The 22,152-nt window shown below is 39.4% G+C and overlaps 1 protein-coding gene across 1 annotated transcript; it reads left to right on the forward strand.

The window, feature by feature from the left end:
- The first annotated feature begins 166 nt into the window (after window positions 1-166).
- si:dkey-21p1.3 (collagen alpha-1(XXIV) chain) lies at window positions 167-14,444 on the forward strand. The gene is made up of 36 exons (XM_054790065.1): window positions 167-205; window positions 970-1,014; window positions 1,171-1,224; window positions 1,482-1,535; window positions 2,478-2,531; window positions 2,603-2,656; window positions 2,789-2,842; window positions 2,932-2,976; window positions 3,105-3,149; window positions 4,791-4,898; window positions 5,833-5,886; window positions 5,969-6,022; window positions 6,173-6,226; window positions 6,307-6,414; window positions 6,489-6,542; window positions 6,613-6,720; window positions 8,106-8,156; window positions 8,239-8,292; window positions 8,391-8,444; window positions 8,565-8,618; window positions 8,722-8,829; window positions 8,935-8,988; window positions 9,991-10,044; window positions 10,132-10,185; window positions 10,270-10,323; window positions 10,437-10,490; window positions 10,939-10,995; window positions 11,064-11,117; window positions 11,198-11,251; window positions 11,334-11,387; window positions 11,461-11,514; window positions 11,979-11,996; window positions 12,159-12,221; window positions 12,999-13,151; window positions 14,100-14,241; window positions 14,323-14,444. The coding sequence occupies exons 3-36, from the start codon at window positions 1,222-1,224 to the stop codon at window positions 14,442-14,444; spliced, it is 2,211 nt and encodes a 736-aa protein (XP_054646040.1). The 5' UTR covers window positions 167-205; window positions 970-1,014; window positions 1,171-1,221.
- The last annotated feature ends 7,708 nt before the right edge of the window (window positions 14,445-22,152 follow it).

Below are 22,152 nucleotides of genomic sequence, written 5' to 3' on the forward strand. Positions count from 1 at the left end.
CGCGAAGGTCGATCAGGATTTTCAGGAATACCCGGACCTTTTGTGAGTATATGAACCTTGGGTTTGCTGTTGAATTTAAAATAAATAGCAATTATTTCAATTTAAAATGTCAATTATTATCAGTGGTTTTGGTTCACTTTTCTTCTGGCAGGGGGAAATGGGAAAATCTGGGGAACCAGGACCAGAAGGAGAACCTGGTATTAAGGTTACTATGTGTCTAAACTTCTCATTGTGGCCTCTTCAGATTTCATCTCAAACATTACATAGTCCTATTCTTTTTTTAGTTACTACTCACAGCTCTTCTGATAACATTGATAACATGAACTGTAATGTGGTCAAATTCTGACTTTACTAATGATTCCTTTTCCACTGTACACTACCTACTTGGCTCTACATGGCTCCACTCGCTATTGATGCTTTTCCATTGACAAAATCAGGAACCATTTCTTCTACCTAGCCTGAGGGGATCCAGCAGTCAGCGTCAACCACTCTTGAGTGAATGGTGAAAACGTTTGAGGATACACATGTACAACTGACAAAAATAAACACATGCTAACGTTAACCTACCCTGTTGCTGTGCCTTTGTACTGCAGTATTATCTCAATAGTCACTTTGCTGCCGAGGTCCATTTCTTTCCTGCCCTCAGTCTCCTCTTCAATGACATTTGTCTTCTTACTTTGGTCAACTCCACTGTTGTTGTTTGTTCGCGTGTGTTGTTCTGATGCCAAACCAGTCCTGTGAAGTGGAAAAGGAGCATTTTTTTTTACTAAGCATTTTGTTTTATTGTATTAAAAGTAGCATTGCATACAGTACATACAGTATGACATAACATAAATATTTAATTCCATTGACATTTTCATACTTTGACTTACTTTTTAATAATTATTATTATTATTTATTTTGTATTTCCAAAAGCAGTATAATAGTCTAATATTAATGTTGGTTGTGGGTTTTAACTTTACTGTACAGGGAAGCCCAGCAGTCCCAGGCACAAATGGGCTAAAAGGCTTCAAGGTAATGTTATGGATAATTCATTGAAGTATTCTGATTAGAATTAAGACGACCAATTCATTGAAGCTTACTTTTGAAACAGTACAAAGTGGCCAACGTGTTGACTATGGAAGTGAATCTGGCTTAAGATAGCCCAAATAACTTTCTCTATTTTTGTAGGGTTTACAAGGTCATTCAGGAGAGAGAGGACAAGATGGTATCCACGGAGCCATGGTAAGACCAATCACACTCCTTTTGATTGCTCGGATTCTGCATTTTGTATCATATTGCCCATGACTTAAAGTATATAATAGTATATAAAGTTTAATTTTGTAATTGTGTAGTTGTGCCTCCTGTTGATCATTGGAAAAAATGCTAAATACAGGTGCTTGCAAGGCAATCAGTCATGTTTTGGAACTGGTGGTGTCTTAGTTGTCAAATTATCTCTCAGATGATTTCAGTTACACTTACAAGAAATATCTTTTCAAAAGGGCCCGACTGGTACAAATGGAATGACTGGGGACACTGGACTTCCAGGTCCAAAAGTGAGTTTACGCTCTTGAAATAAGCGTTAGAGGTTATAAATAAATGTTGGCATTGCAGAGAAACATCTATTTACATTGAAAGAAGCTATGGAAATGATTCAATAAAAAAATAAAACAGACATTCACTCCAATCCAATATTTTATTTGGATATTTTTTAGAATGTGAATTTTTTTGAGCGTCAGTTTTCAGAATTCCCATTTCATGTCCGTATTTTTCAGTGACAGCGCTTTACTGAAACAGACCTCTGTTTGAAAATCAGGAAGTTGGAAAAACAACACACTGAAAAAAATACAAGCACTGACGTCAGTGAAAAAACGGGGAAATCTGAAGACTGAGTTTGAAAAATACAGTATAATATAAAACATATCAAAGTAACAATCCATCCATCCATTTTCTATACCACATCTTCCTCATTAAGGTCGCGGGGGCATGCTGGAGCCTATCCCAGCTGACTTAGGGCGACAGGCGGAACCCTGGACTGGTCGCCAGCCAATCGCAGGGCACATATAGACAACCAACCATTCAAACTCACATTCATACCTATGGACAATTTAGACTCACCAATTAACCTCACCTGCATGTTTTTGGAATGTGGGAGGAAGCCGGAGTACCCGGAGAAAACCCACACGCACACGGGGAGAACATGCAAACTCCACACAGAAATGCCCAGGGGAGAATCGAACCCAGGTCTTCCCGATCTCCAAGCTGTTACTGTGTTGGCCACTAGACCACCGTGCGGCCCAAAGTAACCATTTAAATAATAAAAATAGAATTAAAATTATAACGTTAATGAAAAAAGATTAGTCTCTCTCGGTGACGCTATTTTAGTCTCAATACAATCCCAACATTTATTTACAATGCCTAAACTTGATGGCAGTGGTCTAGTTCCATTATGAACCTACTTGACCATACAAAGATTCAAATGGTCACCTGTATGACAGGGTTTTTCAGGAAAGCCAGGAACAAGTGGCCTCCAGGGACCTGTAGGGAAAAGTGTGAGTGTTTTATACAGTCAATAACATTTTAAATAAGTCCTGACTCATAAAGATGTGGTGCTTCTTTCCAGGGAGATGCTGGAAGTACAGGAACGAAAGGAACACCTGGAAAGCTGGGAAAAAGAGTGAGAAACAATATAACATTGATATGATATTGCAAATTACTTTGATGAGGAAAAAGACATCAAATATTGTAAATGTAAAGTATTTTCATTGTAGCCCTCATAGTAGCGTAGAAATGTATTTGTTCCTTTTAGGGGGCAAATGGGAAAGACGGCATTAGTGGACTTGCAGGGATGGAAGGAAGCAAGGTAATAATTGCTTCATCCTATCATGTATATTCTTGCATGATATTATAATATATGCTTCATTTTTATGCTTTTTTAACCTTCTTGGGAAGGGCAAGAGAGGAGATAAAGGGCCAAGAGGAAAACCAGGCCCCCTAGTAAGTCATTTTATTTTCATCAATGATACCAGTATCGTATTTTTTATATTTAAAACGTTTCTAAAAACATATAAGCCATTGATTCTTTGATAAGCTACTCTTTGATATGATCTCCCCTTATCCTTCAGGGAAAGATGGGCATGCCTGGACCACGTGGACACACGGGACCTCCAGTATGATGATTTCTTTTACAATTTTGCAAGTGCAGGTGTTATGTTATTGCCGGTGTTTATCTCTTTGTTTGTTTGTGTTCAAAATAACTTGAAAAGTTCCGAATGGATTTGGATGCAATTTTCAGGAATTGTCGGAAATGGGGTATGGGAGATCTGATTAAATTTTGGAGGTGATCCAAAATTAAAAATTTTCCCAAAATTCACCCTTTTCCCTAAAACTAATTACCTGCTTCTACTGCCACATTTCTCAACCGATTCAAACCGTGAACACGTTCAGGACATTCAGGCTACCACATTTCTCAAAAGATTCAGACCATTCCAACATCCAAGCATTCAACTAATTAAAGACATTCATGCCATTTTCCACATACCAAGAACTCCCACTTTTCTTGACATTCCCAGTTTTCGGAATGTAAAATTACTTTGATTTAAAGAGTTCTAACAACTGCATTTCTCAACCGATTCAGTCCGTTCCAAAGTCAAAATTCTCAACTCATTAGGGATATTTAGCCTTCCCGGTACATTGCACAATCATGCTAGGTGTTGGCATGCTAACATTATCATGTTAGTATTGCGAGCATATTAACATTAGCATAGTAGCATGCTAAGATTAGCATGCTAACACGTAGCATAATAATGGTATTTATATATGTGTCTAGCTATGAAAATGGCTAAAATGCTACTGTGTTAATGTTAGCATGTTACCACATACCAGCATAGTACACGTAGCATAATAGTGGTACTTATAAATGTGTCTAGCTATGAAAAGAGCATTTTTATAGCTAGACAATTATAAAAACACCACTATTATGCAAAGTGTTAACATGCTAACGTTAGCATGTTAGCATTGCTAGCATGCTAACATTAGCAATCTAAATATGTAGATAAATGTAGGACTAATATTTATGGTGTAAATCACAATATGGGGGAACTATGGCGCTTGGCGGAGGTCTGCACTCTCTGAGTGCTTTTCTCGTACTGTATATGTTTTTATCGATTCATATTTATCTGAATGAGGTAAGATATTGAGATGTTCTCCCTTTCTGACAATTTTTTCATCCACGTTAATTCTTTTTTTGATCATTCAATGGCTGAAAGAAAATGACACACACGCCATAAAAACAAATGCTTTGTTTTCATGAATATGTATACTGATTACTGGATTATATAAAAATGTTATATAGCTCCTTTCTTCATGTCAGAACAGGATCAGTTAAGCATTGTGCTTTTCACGTGATGATTCATTCAAGCATAATGGTAACTTTGAGTGTTAGGAATATACTTTCAGACATCAACCAATCAGAGGGCAGAAAAATGCTGATGTCAGAGTACGCCTGCCAGATGGCCCTGCGAGGCGAATCTGATTGGTTCAAGAAACAAACCCAATCATAATATTTTACATGACATTGAAACAGCACTCCTAACTCTGAAGGCCTTGGCCAGATTGGATTCACATGGAAGCACATCAAAGCTGAAATCTGATTGGTCAAAAAAAAAAAGAATCAGTCAAGATCACATCAAGAGACATGCTACGAAATGAAGATAACAGACTGTCGGGATTAAATTAATACACTTTCAAGAAACAAATGCTAGGATTGACCTTGTAAATGTAGGTCCGTGCTTTTTTTTTTTATATTGCAGGGTGTACAGGGTAACATTGGACCGTGGGGTGAGGTTGGGCCCAGAGGCCCTCCAGGTGAACCAGGGCCACAAGGACCAGTTGGGTCCAGTGCAGTCAGAGGTTACCCTGTAAGTTTGTTTTTATATCCACAAACTAAAAAGTGAGAATATATGTTAAAAAATTGTGTTTAAGTGCTTTAACATATTATTATTTTTTATTATTTTTAGAATTATCATATGTGATTGTTTATATGTTCATTATCAAGTAAATCAAGTAAAATGTGTTTTATAAAAAAGAAAGAAAAATGTAAAAAAGTCCATAATTCACTATTTTTGTCTCCTAAAAAGTATAAAGGTTTTTAATGCTCAAAGTTTTAATTTACATCTTCATAATAAAATAATCCAATACAACCACATAACATATAATCTATATATACTTACGATATGATGGCTCTTTTGCTCTAGGCAAGGTGGAGGGACTTATGAACAGTAGTGACCTTTCAGCATCAAGCATACATCCAAATCCAGAAGAACATTAAGGAATGACCCTAAATCAAAGCCCAGGGCTAAATCTGACACATTTGGAGTACTTTTGTTAAGAAGAGTGGTTAAAAATCGCCAAATCAAAGTATTGTTTGCACACTTGCGCAGCCATCTTATCCTATTGTACATTTGTTATATTTCATAGTTTTCCTCCCTGATAGAGTTGTTTGTTATTCAATTTGACATATTAGGGCGGCACAGAAAAGAAAAAAAAATACTACAATTAAAAAGCACAACATCAGAAATGAAAGAGAATACAAAAGGTTGTTACAAGAAAAGTTCGTACAATCAACACTTCATTGTTTTTGCTCGTCATATCTTTTTTTGCCTGTTTTTTCTTGTAAAATTGCTTATTTTTCTTTATTTTCTTTTTCTGTCTTTGGTATTTTATCAGGACTTTTTGCTTGCTTTTTTTCAGAAAACCGAGAAGATGTGTTTTCTTTGTGTTCTGGATGAGAACAGCGACAGCATCTTCATATTAGTTTCCTTCTTTGCATATAATCCTTTTTTTCATTATTAGGGTAACAATGGACTTCAAGGGCCAAATGGCCCACCTGGTGTCAAAGGTGACAAGGTGATCTATTTCTGTTAAAACATACATATATACCGTATTTGGCCTTTAATTGTGATGTTTAATTTCACATCATCTTTTTTAGGGGTCCAAAGGGCCTCCAGGAGAGGAGGGACTTGCAGGTCTCGATGGTGAGGAGGTAGCTAGATTAAGACTGTGTTGCTGATTTCAATCATATACATATTTCTTTTTATACCCACTAAATGTAAGCTTCCTAACATTTGTGTATAGCTGTGGCTGACAATACATACTTAGTCCATCTGTATTCTCTGCGAACCCTCTTCTTTAGGGTTCTGTTGGACTCCAGGGGGTTGAGGCACGACCTGGACTAAAAGGCACCCCAGTGAGTAGATGTTAATAGACACTTTTGTGTCTAAATTGCATCCATACATGCAAACAGACTAAGCATACAATTTATTTTAGGGTGATAAAGGCAGCAAAGGCCCTCCAGGTTGGAGAGGCCCAAAGGGAACTGAAGGTGACCGTGGTGTCAGAGGCCCCCAGGGAGTGAAGGGCCCGCCAGGGAAACAGGTTAATAATTGTCCCTACTGAAATTCACTTAAAATTCTCTCGTTTCTCTCATGTTTTCGCTGGTTATCTTACAGGGGTATACTGGTGTCCAAGGGGACAGAGGTGCACCGGGATCCTCTGGACTCAAGGTTAATTTCCTTTAACAATGTTGAAAGTTATGAAAGTGTAAAATTATTCATCATTAGAATGTTTTTACAGGGTCAAGAAGGCCAGAGGGGTGTCGAGGGGATGCTTGGACAGTTTGGTCCAGGGGGAGATACTGGAAAACCTGGAGCCAAAGGACAGAAGGGTCTTCAGGGACATACAGTTAGCATCAATGGGCCTCATTCACGAAAATCTTCTCAAAAGTCTTCTTAAGAAGTGTACTTAAGAAGGCGCGGGTTGGAAACTGCGCCGCATTCACGACACGTTCTTAAGTAGGGATAATCGTTCGCACCGGTGTTCTTAGGTTGATGAATGCCAACTGCGATGCCCGTGCATGTGAGGCCTAATTTGCATAGGTCACCGCCTATTATTTCCCATACAAGGTAAAAAATGTGCCGTGCGCAACGGGCAGCTGGAGGCGGAGATGGCAACGCGCAAGGGCAAGACTGAGGAGCAGCTGGACAACAAACGAAAGAAAAACTTCAATTGTACAGAAATAGAGGTGCTTTTACAAGGAGTGAGCGAACACAAGGCCACCTTATTTTCACGTGTATCCACCGGTCATCAGGCCATCCAAAAAGAGTCGGCATGGAGCACCATTGCAGGAAACATAAATGCCGTTTCCACGAAGAAACACACCACCGCAGAGGTTAAAAAGAAGTCTTTTGACTTAAAATAGACTAACAAAAAAAAAAGATTAGACTGCACCGGAGGGATCTGGAGGAAACGGGAGGTGGGCCATCAATCAAAAACCAAACCATTTCGGAAACTCTAGAAAATATTTACACAATCATGATGGAAAAATAAAGTCAAAATACATAGTTTGTGTGTGACAATGTATTTTTTCTGTGGTTACATTTGATTAGACGCTGCCTAATTAATACAGCAGCCCCGTGCTCTGGCTCAAGACATGGCTGGGGGCGCATGTCGTTATCTGGGGGTGCTACGTGCGCAATAGACACACCACGTTTCATTGCGATGTTATTCTGATGATCCTGAACACCTGCAAGAACAGAGAGGGAAGCCTGAAGCCTGAAGCAGGACATCAAATATTCGTGGCTTTCAGCAAATAAATCTAATGGTCCCTTTACATTCTCTCTCTGCGCAGCGCACGTCCAGCCAGCTACTTTTTTTTTTGATGAATTGGGATTTGTTATATATTTATCGATGGAGTATATTTTAGTTGTTTTGATGATAAATAATTGTTGGGATATTTTATTTGCACTACATTTTTTGGGATCAGGTTGCAAAATCCATCATGAGGGCGATTGCGCATTGAAAGTGCAAGCTTTGCTTGTGCGTAAGAGTCCTCCTGAGCGTTTGTAGAATTTGTTCTTAGATCTAAGAACTGTGAGTTAAGAACACGTTTCATGAATGCCAAAAATCTTCGTAAGAAGGCTTTAAGAACAGACTTGTGCGTAAGAACGTTTCGTGAATGAGGCCCAATGTTTGAACCCCAACTTTTGTTTGGCCTGTTTTTTTTCTTTTTTGGAATATAATATACTAGTTTCTATAGTTCAATGCTTCGACCTCTCCACTCATTTCAGGGCCCCGCTGGCCGCATCGGTCCTCCGGGTCTTATTGGACCATCCGCACCAGTAAGTGTCATCAGCAGCACTTTAGGTAAAAGGGTTGAATCAGCTGAGTCACTATATGTACCATTTTTTAAATATTTTTTAGGGTTTGCCAGGCAAAGCGGGTCCTGGTGGCAAATCTGGGAATCCTGGCCCAAAGGTGAAACAGAATTACAGCTGAAATTGTCTTTGTAGGACAAGCAGTTTTTGATACTTTCTGTTTTGGATTTTCATTTTCATGGTTTTCATGCTCATCAGGGCAGTGTAGGGAAGGAAGGTCATCTTGGTCCTCCAGGCGTCAAAGGAGACATGGTGAGGTTTCATGACGTGTATGATGTGTGGAGTCTGTACACACATTTTTATTGAGTTGCTATGTAAATGTTATCATATTGACAAACTGTGCTTTCGTACACAAACCTGTGAATTTCTTAGGGAATAACAGGTGAAAAGGGTGCAAAAGGAGAGCCTGGAATACAAGGCGCAACGGTGAGACTTTTGTTTGTTTTCAATGGTTAAATATATCATAACCACAAAGTACTTTTAACTGTAATCTCAGACTTGTACACACACAAAAAAACTTTTCTATCAGGGAAAAGTGGGAAGTTTGGGCTTTACTGGGCCTCCTGGTTCTAAAGGTCGACCTGGATCTGCTGGTCCTCCTGGTCCTCATGGAAATAAGGGGACTCAAGGGATAACAGTAAGGGAACCCCAGTGCCCATCTTCAGTATATCGTAAATAATATGATTCATGTTTTAACTGTTCAAATAAGCGATATGATAATGTAGATGCTGTCTTTATAAAGGGATGGTCAGGTCAGCCTGGAAAAAAAGGGAACAAAGGAGCCCTGGGGAAAACTGTGAGTCAGAATAATGTAATTTCATGTAATGTGCTATAGGGTGACAATATTTTGATTACTGAAAACCAGGTCACTTGACCCAGCAATGAGGTAGTTTACTCAAAGATGCCTTCTAATTTCAATACATTTAATGTTTGCCTCCTTTGTATGAGTTGAAAATTATACTATCTATAACCAAGGACACAAATTCCAAAGGAAGAAAACAAATCAGCACGGAAATTATTCCAAAAACAGAATGACACAGGAGCCTGAGGTCAAATGCTTGTTACCTTTTGTAATGTAACCATTTTGGGGGGAAAAATGTGAAAAACCTTGAGAGGAAACTCGAGATGAGCAAACACTTTCTCAGCTTCATGGACCAGATGTTCAAAAATGGTCATGCTAAGTTAGCATCTCCCCTCAACGAGGAAGAACTGTGACATTTGCCAATATTTGGCACATATCGTCCCAAGAAGCCTAAGAAAATAAGAGTCGTATTTGACTCAAGTGCTCAGTATAGTGGTGTGTCTCAATAATGGGCTGTTGACTAGGCCTTACCTGAACAACACGCTACTTGGTGTTCTGAGTCGCTACAAGGAAGAAGTTGTTGCATTCGCGACAGACATTGAACAGATGTTAGAGAAGAGGACAGAAGTTTCTCTGGTTCCTTGACAACAATCTCAACAAAGACATTGTGGACTACCACACGATGTCCACATCTTTGAGAGAACAGCACTTGCAGTAGCTCTACATCCATTGTAATCTATCAATTTTCTATCCATTCAGAGGAGGCATACTTTAAACGCACTGAAATTATACAGCATCTTTGAGTAACCTTCGAGTATGATTTGAGTATCTTACTGCCGGGCTGAGTGTCCTGGTTGTCGATAATCAAAATGTCACTCAAAAGTTATGTTATGTTCTGTAATGTTTTGTTGTGTTGTATGCACTGTGCCACAGTATGTTTTGTTTTGATATGTATATCATTAGCATTGGAACTCAGTAATGTGATGTCTTTTATAGGGACCTGAAGGTCCACTAGGGAAACCTGGACCTGCAGGGAGACCTGGAATACCAGCAAGTATCCCTATGGACACATCAAACATTTAAAAAGCTATTTTGTCTAACAGAAATAGTGATAATTAACTTCTGTTTCACCTTCAGGGTCTAAATGGTTTGGACGGTTTACATGGGGTTCAGGGTAATGAAGGATATCCGGTAAGGAAAGCATGTCATCCTGTAAAATTCTCTATTGTTTGATCATTTTTAAAAAACTGAATCTATCTCCTGGTTGAATGAAAGGGTCACACTGGCTACACAGGAACGCCTGGTGTCCCGGGGAGGCCTGGTAAAAAGGTAAAATATACATGGATAGCATGAAAGCTTTGAACTTCCTATCATTTATTCATCTTTGTTTTGGTAGCTGTGTTAGTAGTAGACGGTGTAACATTGACAAAATAATACCATAGGGTGCACCTGGACCACCTGGGATCACGGGGAACATTGGCGCACAGGGCCTTAAGGTACGTTTTTATATGGGGAAAAACTCTACTAAGAGAACAGGATTTTTGTTTTTCAAACCAATACTGATAACTTTCTGCTTCTCAAGGACGATACCGTTATGATAAACGATGTTTATTTTTAAACTGTACAGTTTGAAGTCCTTATCCAGCCACTGCGCTGTCAGACCTTACAAGCTAACAGGGCTAACATTACACGTCCTTAATTACATCTATCATTGTATGCAGGTGTGTGGCGATAATGTTGTATTTTGCTGGCAAACATACATCTGAAAAATAGCAGCGTCTAGGAAGTACAAACTGTGACTCTAAGTGGTTTACTAGCCGATGGTAAAAGGCACTGACATCTTTGTCGGCTTTCAAAACACCACCATAGCGATGCAGCTCTGTATTAAATATAAACCTTGACCCCTTTATCATTTATATTGTATAATGCACTTTGTTCTTCTAGGGTGAACCTGGACCACCGGGAAAGATGGGAGAACCTCCTGGACCAATGGGTCCAAAAGTATAACACTTTTTAACTGTTATTGTGAAGATAACATTAACTTAGCATAATACCTGCTCTTGATTCAGGGTATCCCTGGACTGATGGGACAGAAAGGTGACACAGGCAGAGGTGGTCACATGGTACAGTTCTCCAGACATGATATTCAATGTGGAAACAAGTGGCTTTTAAGCAATTCTCACCTTTTCTTCCTGTTATACAGGGTCTCCCAGGTGAAAGAGGGATGCTGGGGCCAGTTGGTCCACCAGGAATAAAGGTTCTCCAAATAATTGTATAACTAAAATAAACCTTTACATAAAAGACAATATTGACCTTGACCTCATATTTCATGATTTTAGGGGAATTCTGGTGTGCAGGGTGCCAAAGGTGTGACAGGTCATAAAGGGAAGCAGGTACCTTTTCATTTACCTTCTGATGTCATGTTTTTTCACATGGAGTTAACCACCAACTTGTTGATTTTAACAGGGGGATAATGGTTCTCATGGTCCGCCTGGTCTAAAAGGCTATCCTGGACAACCTGTAGGTTCTCTCTAAGAATTTTTCAGTACCACTTTGGAGTAAGGTTACCCGTAAATATTATATCAGGGGTTTTCATAGTGTGATAAATAATGACAATAAATGAACAGTGAAAACAGCCTAGTCTGACAATAAATAAGGATCATAAAAGGTATAAATCCAATAAATGTTTTCATATATAGTACAATGTACAGTATACAATATGTAAGTTATAAATATGTTTAATGAGAAGTTACCATTAACAAAGCATTACATCTAAATGTGGAATCATTTATTTCGCAAACAGGATGTCACTCCTGCTGATTATCTTGTGACTTATAGCAGTTTATTGGGTCAGTATGTTTTTTTTAAATTAATAGCCAATTTATAAAGTCATACTAAGGGTATCCTTATTTTAAAGTAGTAACTTTCTGTTTTGGAAGTACTTGAAAATGTCGAAATTGATTTTCTTTCCTGCTTTTGAACAGGGTCAACTTGGACAGAAGGTAATAGTATTTTTTTTGCAATATAATGAGCTAAAATGTATGTGCTCTGATGCTACCAGAAGCTAGTTCACATCCAGTGTGTTCCTGGCTGTGCCACAGAGAAAAGACAATGAATGTGTCCCTCAAGAGTTATCCCTGCATAGTGATTGGCTCTGTTTACAGGGAATGAAAGGTGTCCAAGGCACCAGCGGACCTAAAGGGGTGAAGGGCAAGCAAGGACCCCCAGTAAGACATTTAGTATACTAAAAACAAAAGTATAATACACTAGGTTCCCAACTTACGAACACAATTGGTTCCAGATGACCGTTCGCAAGTCGATTTGTTCGTAAGTCCAACAAAAGGTAATTTACCAATTATATAGGTACTACATGTACGTGTATACATATATACACATATATACATATATACATGCGTATGTATGTAAATATGAGTTTGGATGCAGTAGTAATATTAAACGACGATAATTAATTAAAAAAAACAATAATAATAAAAATGATATAGTAATATGTAATGATAAATGTTATTTACCTTTGAAGAGGAGTGGCCGAGCATACGTCGTTAGTGGTAGTGGTGGAGGAGGAGGAGGAGTTATTGAAAAAAGGACAAATCGTCGTCGTCGTTACACTCTTCTAAAAGAGGCTGTTCAGGGGAACTGAGGTGGAAGGAATTGCCGACGAAGGTGCAGACGAAGGTGTAGGCATTGGTGGCGAGTCACTTGGTGACGACGGTGCAGGAGTAGCAGATCTACGTTTGAAGAAGCTTTCAATGGAAGTTTGTATGGTCTTCCTTTTCTTCTCCTTGTAGATGATATGGTAGCACTGTAGAGCGCCATTTTCGAACAAATTCAAATGACAAAATATTGCAATTTTCGAAAAAATACATGAAAATATAGACCAGTCAGCTTGCGTTCGTATCTCCGAATGGTCGCAAGTCGGATGTTCGTAAGTAGAGAACCCAGTGTAATTAGATATTTTCTGTGGTTTTACTGTCATTTTTCCTCAGGGAAAAACGGGTTTACCAGGCAAATACAGACCTAAACAAGGACAAGGACCAAAATATGGTTATAGACCAAGTGAGACATCTGAAACCTTAACAAGATCCAACACATCCAAGTCTGAACACAAGCTCCTTCAGATACGGCAAAGACAACAAAAAGTGAGTATAACATTTGTTTTCTTTCATGCTTCATTTATATTTGTTTCAGTTAATTGTGACTGACTACAGTGGTGTCGGGTGGGTCGCCATTGCCATAATTGTGTGTGCGTTCACGATAGGGGTTTCCCGATCTGATATTGACAATGCATATCAGGCCAACATTAGCAAAAAAACAAGTATCATATTATATCGGCCTGCATCTAAATTCTCTGACTCCGCCCCAGCATGTCAATCTAGCAGAGGCTGGATAGAGCCCACATCATCACAACCACAGTGGGCGCTAACGTATTAACAAAGTAGCATGAATTAAGAGCAATGGAGGCCGTGTGGCAGTATTTTCCGTTGAAAAAGTTGTTTCAGCTGAGTGCAAAACTCGTCATGCATAAGACGTCATGCTCGTCATGCTATCGCAGGGGCACATTTAGACAAACAATCATTCACACTCACATTCATACCTATGGACAATTTAGAGTCGCCAATTAACCTAACATGCATGTTTTTGGATGTGGGAGGAAACCGGAGTACCCGGAGAAAGCCCACGCACGCACGGAGAGAACATGCAAACTCCACACAGAAATGCCCAACGGAGAATCGAACCCAGGTCCCTGCGATTGGCTGGCGACCAGTCCAGGGTGTTTCCCACCTCTCGCCTGAAGTACGCTGGGATAGGCTCCAGCACACTCGTGACCCTAGGGAGGAGAAGCGTCATAGAAGATGGATGGATGGAGTTTTGTTGTTGTGTCTAGTTTCATCTTGTTTTTTATTTGTATTTTAACAACTGTGCAGCAGTAACAAACTTTTAAAAATGTGCTATATAAATAAAGTGGATTGGAAAATTATAATTTAGTCTTCCAAAATGAGGTGTCGTCTTAACACCCTGGTCAATCACTATGCCGGTGCCTGACTGTTAGCTCATCTGACATTTATAAATAATACATTCCTCTATAGCAACATAGTCCAGTGAAGACTGAAGTGAGAGAGTCTCAAGAAGATGAGGCTAATGAAGCTTTTCACTGGCCTCAAGGAACCAAAGATGACCCTGGCACCACCTGCTATGAGCTTGGGCTCATACATCCACATCTGAATGATGGTGAGGGTCCCAGTCAGGTCTTCAAACATGTTGAATGGCTGCTCTTTGGACCACTTTTACTGTAGGCGCATTGTCTTTCAGGTTACTTCTACATGGACCCCAACCAAGGTTGTCCCTATGATGCTGTGAAAGTGTTTTGTAACTTCACAGCAGGAGGAAGCACCTGCATTGACCCTATGCAGTCGCAGGTAAGATTTCATTGAAACACCTGGAAATGGTAAGAATGCAAAATCCTCTACATATAAGTGCTTGTTCTTGCAGAGCAGGGGTGCTGGGCATGCCAATATAGGGAAGTCCGGGTTGCATTGACGTCAATGGAACTCTGTGTTTAAAAAAAACTGTAAAATACAGCGTGCAGAGCCATCCAAAACTGCTTTCAGGGCTTACTCCCAAATGCGCAAACCTCATTATCTGATGCGTTGGCATCGTTTAACACGACAATACAACATTGTAACAACATTTATAGGTCAGAAAAAGGAGGAAAAGAATAATAAGTCCTCTTCAAATTAAAAGATGCTAAGGCTAATGGAAAAGTCGAGTGGTAGACCTAAAAATTGGCTGATTGGCTGTCCGTCAAGACACAGGACGATCCTCGGCCCAAATGAAGGTAGTTACTGATGCCATGTCCCGTCCAATAACCATCAGACAACATCTGCAAGAGAAGGGTTTTAAGAAACAAAAACGTCTTCAAAGGCCTACTGTAGTCTCCTTGAACGACACAAAATTGCCCGTTTGGAATTTGAACGAGAGCACCAAACACGGGACATTGAAAGGTGGAAGAAAGTTTTATTCTCTGATGAGAAAAAACTTAACCTTGATGGTCCTGATGGCTTCCAATGTTAATGCATGACAAGAAGATCCCACCTGAGATGTTTTCCACATGGCACAGTGCAGGGAGTGCCATCATGATCTGGGGTGCTTTTTCCTTCAGTGGAACAATGGAGCTTCAGGTTGTGCAGGGGTGTCAAACGGCAGCTGGCTATGTGGAGTTGTTGCAGGGGCCATCCCTTTTGACTGAAGGCCCTCATCTGTGTGGTAACGACTGGCTTTTTCAACAGGACAACGCTGCATTTTGGTAACGTCACTCTTTTGGACCATCCTGCGTGTTCCCTGATCTAAATCTAAATTGAGAAAATTTGGAGATGAATGGCAAGGGAGGTTTACAGAAATGGACATCAGTTCAAGACAGTGGATGCCCTCTTTGAAGCCATCTTCACCACCTGCAGCAACATTCCCACTAGCCTCCTGGAAACACCGGCTACAAGCATGTCCAAATTAATTTTTTAGGTGATTAACAAGAATGGCGCAGCTACTCATTACTGAGTCCTTTTTTTTTCAACATTGTATTACTATTTTTGGGGTCTTTAGGTTTTTTATAGCTATGTTCTTAAAGTTTTGATCGGCTGTAAATAGCCTATTTCAGTTTGATGGTTGTTTGCAATAAATTGCTGACTCCGGTTTTTTTTGTCTCACTCCCATTTCTTGTTTTTGCCTTTTGAAGCTCTACTTAGAACCTCCTTAAGATCCAACAGTGCAAAATGTGAATTCTTGCAATTTTTCAACTGGTGATAATGAGTATATTTCTAATTTATACACATTTACAATTAAGTTCATTCATTTACAAAAATAATACAATAAAACAGTGGCCGAGTGATTAGCATGTTACCCTCTACATTTAGCAGTGGTTGGGCACCCTGGTTTTAGTACATCAAAGTGGGTACACCATACAGCGTGATGGCCAGGAGTAACAAAACTTTTGTTCTGCTGTGTAGATAATATTTAGGTGGAATCCAGAAAGTCACAAATCATCAGTTCAATGGTTCAGTCATCAACATGGCAGTGACAAGGTAAGACTGACCTTTGTGGATTGAGGAAGCAACATGACTAGACTTAATATGAACCTCTCTGCTTCATAGTTTGGTTACCCTGGTGTGGATGTTGTCCAGCTGAGGTTTCTACGGTTACACAGCCACACCTCCTTCCAGAATGTGATTCTCAGCAGTACAGCAAACAGGCTTGCGATGGATGGCAACAAGGACTTTATCCACTTCCTGGGAGACTCCAGCAAAGAAATCAATTCACACCATACCACAGTGGCCACAATAGGACATGAGGTATGTCCTTACAGCTGTATGACACATCGGATTGATGTCTTTGAGCTCTTCATTGTGGCTGCTTCCAGGTGGAGGTGGTATTGAGGGTTCGAGGCAGCACAGAGCTTCATCGAGGTGATATGCAGTTACTTCCTATTAGAGATTTGGGTATAAAAATGCCACCATTATGGACGCAAACGCATGAGGTCACAGCAGTCCTGGGACCCATCTGCTTCTTGTGACAAATGCTGTGTGTGGATGTCTTGTAAATAATTATATATAGCAGGGATGTATGGTGTCTAGACAAATTCAATTAGTGCTGCACACTATTTTGTTTATACACTCAACAAAAATATAAATGCAACACTTGTTTTTGCTCCCATCTTTCATGGGCTGAACTCAAAAGTTCAAAAATGTTTTAAATGTACACAAAATGCCACAATAGTGAGCATTTCTTTGTCGAGATAATCCATCCACCTTGCTGGTGTGCCGTACTATTACACAGGTGTGACTTAGGCTGGCCACAATAAAAGGTCACTCCAAAATGTAGTTACTGCGTGGAGGGTGGGAGTGGTCAGTCAGTATCTGATGTTACCACCATTTTCCTCATGCAGTGCAACACATCGCCTTTGTATAGATTTGATCAGGTTGTTGATTGTGGCCTGTGAAATGTTGGTCCAATGTTGGTCCTGTTGTTGTGTACACATTCTTGCAAGATGGAGCCATGCATTATCATGCCGCAACATGAGGTGATGCTCGTGGATGAATGGCACAACAATGGGCCTCAGGATCTTGTCACGATATCAGTATGCCATCAATAAAATGCACCTGTGTTGCTTGTCCCCACCAACACCACCACGGGCCACTTGATCACATCAGCATCAGTCGACATCAGCAAACCTCCCGCCCACACAACGTCATACACGCTGGCTGCTATCTGCAATGTACAATGAAAACCAGGTTTCGCCCGTGAAGAGAACTCCTCCCCAAAGTGCCAGACAACATCAAATGTGAGCCTTTTCCGACTCACGCCGGTTATGAGGATGAACTGAAGTCAGATCGAGACCTCGATGAGGACGACGAGCATGCAGATGAGCTTCCCTGAGATGGTTTGTCACAGTTTGTGCAGAAATGTTTTGGTCATACAAACCGATTGTTGCAGAAGCTGTCCGGGGCCTTATTTATTAAAGTGTGCGTGGGTTCCAGTGCATAGTCACAAACCTCAAAATGTACATATGCATGAAAAAACTCCAAAAAAAACAAGCTGTGCAACACTTGTACGCTGTCTTCATTATAAGATTGGCCGGGGCGGACTTACTACTTACCAAACACAGGCAATTGCCTAGGCCCCCAAACGTCTCATAGAAACTGATTATTGATTTTTTTTTTCTTTGATTAAAAGTACATATTACTGTTTTAGTCTTCTTTCACATGCTTAAAACTACATCAAAATGCGTAATCTATCATGATACGTTTCCACTGCTCCCGCCCGCTCTTCTCATGCAATGAACTAATCCATGTTACTGCGCGTGTGGTGATTGATTCTGGAAGACGGCGGCAAAAACAAAGTTGTTGGCATGTTTTGGAGGAAGATGAAGCGATGTTCCTGAGTGGAGCGGAGAAGGCGAGAGGAAAGTACGCAGTTTTTATCAAAACTAGCGAAGGTGTCAACCTTTTTCATAGTCCCATATACATACATGGACACACGACAACAAGAGCCAGTGGCCTTTGCTTTGTGGCGTCACAATGGAGCGTCGCTGACTGAAAAACTTGATGTGAGCGCCACGCATGGTGAAAGAATGCGTAGATTCACGAGTAATGACTTGGGTGGGTGGAATTCTGTGTGTTAAAACTGGAATATTGATAACATATGGATTGGTTACAACATATGGCTGAGATGTTGCATTTTTGACCTGATCGATCAAAATTTGATTAAATTCCAAAAGGCGCTAAATGAAGTGAAACATTTCTATTAAATTAAAGGTAGAACTAATATAGTAAGATTGTTTTTTTTAAATTGCCATTTTAATTACATATGATGATAATACTTTGATCTGTGAGAAGTTCTCGGGGTGTCAAAGAAAGTGAATTTTCATGTGAAGCTGGAATTTGCACCGCTGTTGACGTGTTCGGGTCTGAATAAGGTTATTAAAAAGCACCAGACTCAGTGTGACTCAGTGAGGTAGCTACACTTTGTTTGTGTACGAAGGCATTAATTACGTTAAAACGTAATTAATTAAAAACGTCAAATAATGTAGTTACCGCCATTAACACGTAATTTTTGACCGTCCTAATAAATACCAACCTTTGCAGTGAAAGGTACGCAAGGACATCTCACCCTTGCTGACGCAACTTCTGAACACAGCAACTTTTGTAAATGAGGCCCCTGGGCTGGTGTGGTTACACATGGTTTGCGGATGTGAGGCCCATTGGATATACTGCTAAATTCTCTGAAATGCTTTTGGAGAAGATTTTGTTTTAGAAATGAACGTTCAAGTCATGAGCAACAGCTCTGGTGGACATTCCTGCAATCAGCATCCCTATTGTATGCTCCCTCAATGTGACATTGTGCTGTGTGATAAAACTTCAACTTTTGGAGTGGCCTTTTATTGTGGCCAACCTGAGGCACAGCTGCGCAATAATCATAGTGTCTAATCATTATATTGATATGCCACACCTGTGAAGTGGATCAGCATTGATCGCCCCACAAATTCTCAAAAATAGTTTTTTAGGTTTTTTTTGTTCTCAAAAAAGAGTCTCTCATTCACTCTATATCGTAGTAATTTATAAGTATGTGATAACACAGGTAAGATGTTGAGCATACATGTACCACTGTTCAAAAAGCCCACAATTTCTACATGTTTATGTCTTTATGCTTCACTGATAATGTTTTTTCATTCAGCGTTGCAATTTTCGCACTTTGTTCGTTTGTTTGTGAATATAACTTCTACACCGTGACTCCGATTCCATCTGCTCAATCATCGATCATCTAACATTATCGTTCATAAGTGTGTGAGATGTATAGATCTGAAATCGGAGGAGAACATCAAGGTCAAGCTGGTGGGATGGTTTGGAGAGGAGGGAGAGTGAGCCAAAAATAGACATTTTTATGGTCTTCTCAATTATTCGCCGATTTTCACCAGTAGCACATGGTCCTGCAACCGAACCACAATGAAAAATGGGGATCTACTGTACTTAGAAAACGTTTCCGGTCTTTCAGTTCAGCTCATTAAAGATGATAGATAAAGAAGATAAAGATTAAAGATGGGAGCAAAACAAAAGTGTTGCATTTATATTTTTGTTGAATGTATTTATTGAATTAACATTGTTAATTAGTATCGTGCATCATTTACTGTGTGAAAGGTTCAGTACATTCGGTTGTGTGTATGTGTTTTTTTTTGTATGAAAATAAAAGGATTGATTGAAAAACTGGAATAAGTTACATTTTTATTATTTTAACGAAAACTTACATTTTGATGAGATTGGACACATTTTTGACATCATAAACGTTTTTAACTTCTTGGGGGGTAAAAATCCAGATTGTCTATAATGGGCAAAATTAAAAAATAATATACTGTATAATATAAATAATTTGTGTATGCAAAGTCAGAAGCAAAATAAAACAGTTTGACTTGGATCTGAACGGTACTGCACATTTGCAAGCAAATTCCAACTGAAAATGGATGAATCCATTTAGCATGTTCTGACACTATGTCTATTAAATTGTACCAAACTGAATAAAATTTGCTTGGTTTACACAACATCAGCTGCCAAAAGCAAACCAATTGTCATCAAGATCGGAACCAGATTACACTTTTAGCATCAATTCAAAACGCAAATAGATTTTGATTATTAAATTAAAAGGAATAATCTTTACATGGTGTAAAACGAAGGATCAGAAGTTGTATTTTCAAACCAAGGTTAATTTGGATCTGATCCAATTTTGCAGATATGGGAGACAATCAAAATTGAAACAAGACAGTTCCATTTTTCATGTTCCTTTCACTTTTGGGTGAAAACCGTACACTTGCTGTATGTATGCAACATCAAAATCTATAATGTCAAATTAAGTTTATTCCACATGCGAAACGTGTGCCATTATGCAAAGACTGTGATGTTTAAAAGATATTAAGTGAATACATTTATTTACACAGATCTGTTTGACTGCCATTAGGTAAATTCAGGATGGGAAATACTCATCAGTCATTTCAATTTTGACATCATCATCATCCCTCCTGATCAGAATTATCACGGAGCAGAAAAACTCCATTGAGAATTGTCGTCATGCAAAGTTACTAACACAGCTGCTTACAGTTTTCATAAATGTGTCCTTGTTTCTTTGCAGTTAATTGTGTTGGACATGCTCCACTCATAAGATCAGCCTTATTCAGATTACAGCACACTTGCTGAGTTTTTTTCCCTCTGAATTATCAATCAAATTTATTGTCCCAAAAACATGGGACAATAAGGAAGTCACTGTATAGAAATAATGTCTTTCATCTAGCCAAGCCAAGCTCCTGCATCACTAGATAACGTTTTGAATAAGACCTCTTTAAAAACTTAAAAGAGGAGAAAACATGATAACAATATCAGAATATTTCAATCTATTATGTTACATCATCTAAATATGTTACATTCTTGAATGATTTGTTATCAGTATAACTCAAAAACCACAAAATCATGAGATGAACAATATTGACAGCAATTTCTGACTGTTCAAATACAGTATACAGTAGATCCCTGCTTTTCTGCTGGGTTAATCCCAGAGACCACCAGCAAATAGCGAAAATCCCAGAGTAACTGATACGCCCATAAAAATGTCTATTGTTGACACACACACAAACCCTCCTGCTCGCTTAACGTTGATGCTATATTCCAATTTCAGATCAACATTTGCAATAAAAATTGGATTTGGATTTAGATTTGATTCAGCTCCATAACCTCTCTGATTCAGGAAGAGCAGTGTGAGTTTTGTCTTGGTCGTGAAACTGTGGACCATCTCTACACTCTCGGCAGGGTCCTTGAGGGTGCGTAGGAGTTTGCCCAACCATTCCACATGTGTTTTGTTGACTTGAAGAAGGCATTTGACCAGGTTCGTCTGTTCATTACTTTTATGGACAGAATTTCTAGGCACATCCAGGAAGCTGAGGGGATCTGGTTTGGTGGCTGCAGGACTGGGTCTCTGCTTTTTTTTCCTTTGTCACAAATGATGAATTTGCTAATTTTTTTGTTGTTTTTTTGATCGAGTACAATCTCATTCACAAAATTAGTTCCTAATAATAATAATAATAATCATATTCGTAAGACCCCTGAAAAATAATCCTGTTTAATGTCATGTTGCCGAAAACAGTCATTTCATTTTGTTTTGTTTTTATTTCACCCTATTTCTGTATAGCGATATTATTGTTATCGTGAGCCAAATATTGCAAATCTTATCATATCGTGAAGTACCCTGAGATTCCCAGTCTTTTCCGAATTGTCTGGGCACAGAGCCGTCAGCCGTATCGTCCTGAAAACTTTGACTGCAAATCTATAGAGGACAGCCTATGGCACCTAAGTGCTGGCAGTGTGAGAAAGCGGTCTTCTTCTTCCATTTCTCTATTTTTTTATGAACTGAAAAACATTTGTGTTCGTACCTTTTATCTGTATATGAAGTACATGCACCCTATCCTTCTCCAAGATAAAAAAAAGCTGCCTTTTGCTCTTTATGGAAGGATGGCAATGACAAGCACCTTCCAACCCATGCACGCCCTCACCCCCTTCAGGATGACACGAGTACTGCAAGTGCCTCCTGTATGACATTATTGTCCGATTAGTA

This window comes from Dunckerocampus dactyliophorus, chromosome 10, assembly GCF_027744805.1.
Source record: "Dunckerocampus dactyliophorus isolate RoL2022-P2 chromosome 10, RoL_Ddac_1.1, whole genome shotgun sequence".
Lineage (NCBI taxonomy): Eukaryota > Metazoa > Chordata > Actinopteri > Syngnathiformes > Syngnathidae > Dunckerocampus > Dunckerocampus dactyliophorus.

Excerpts from the sequence above, each read along its gene's own strand:
- si:dkey-21p1.3 (XM_054790065.1), top strand. Across the intron at positions 2,532-2,602 it reads AGGGACCTGTAGGGAAAAGT|GGAGATGCTGGAAGTACAGG; the intron begins GTGAGTGTTTTA and ends GCTTCTTTCCAG. Across the intron at positions 6,227-6,306 it reads CTGGACTAAAAGGCACCCCA|GGTGATAAAGGCAGCAAAGG; the intron begins GTGAGTAGATGT and ends AATTTATTTTAG.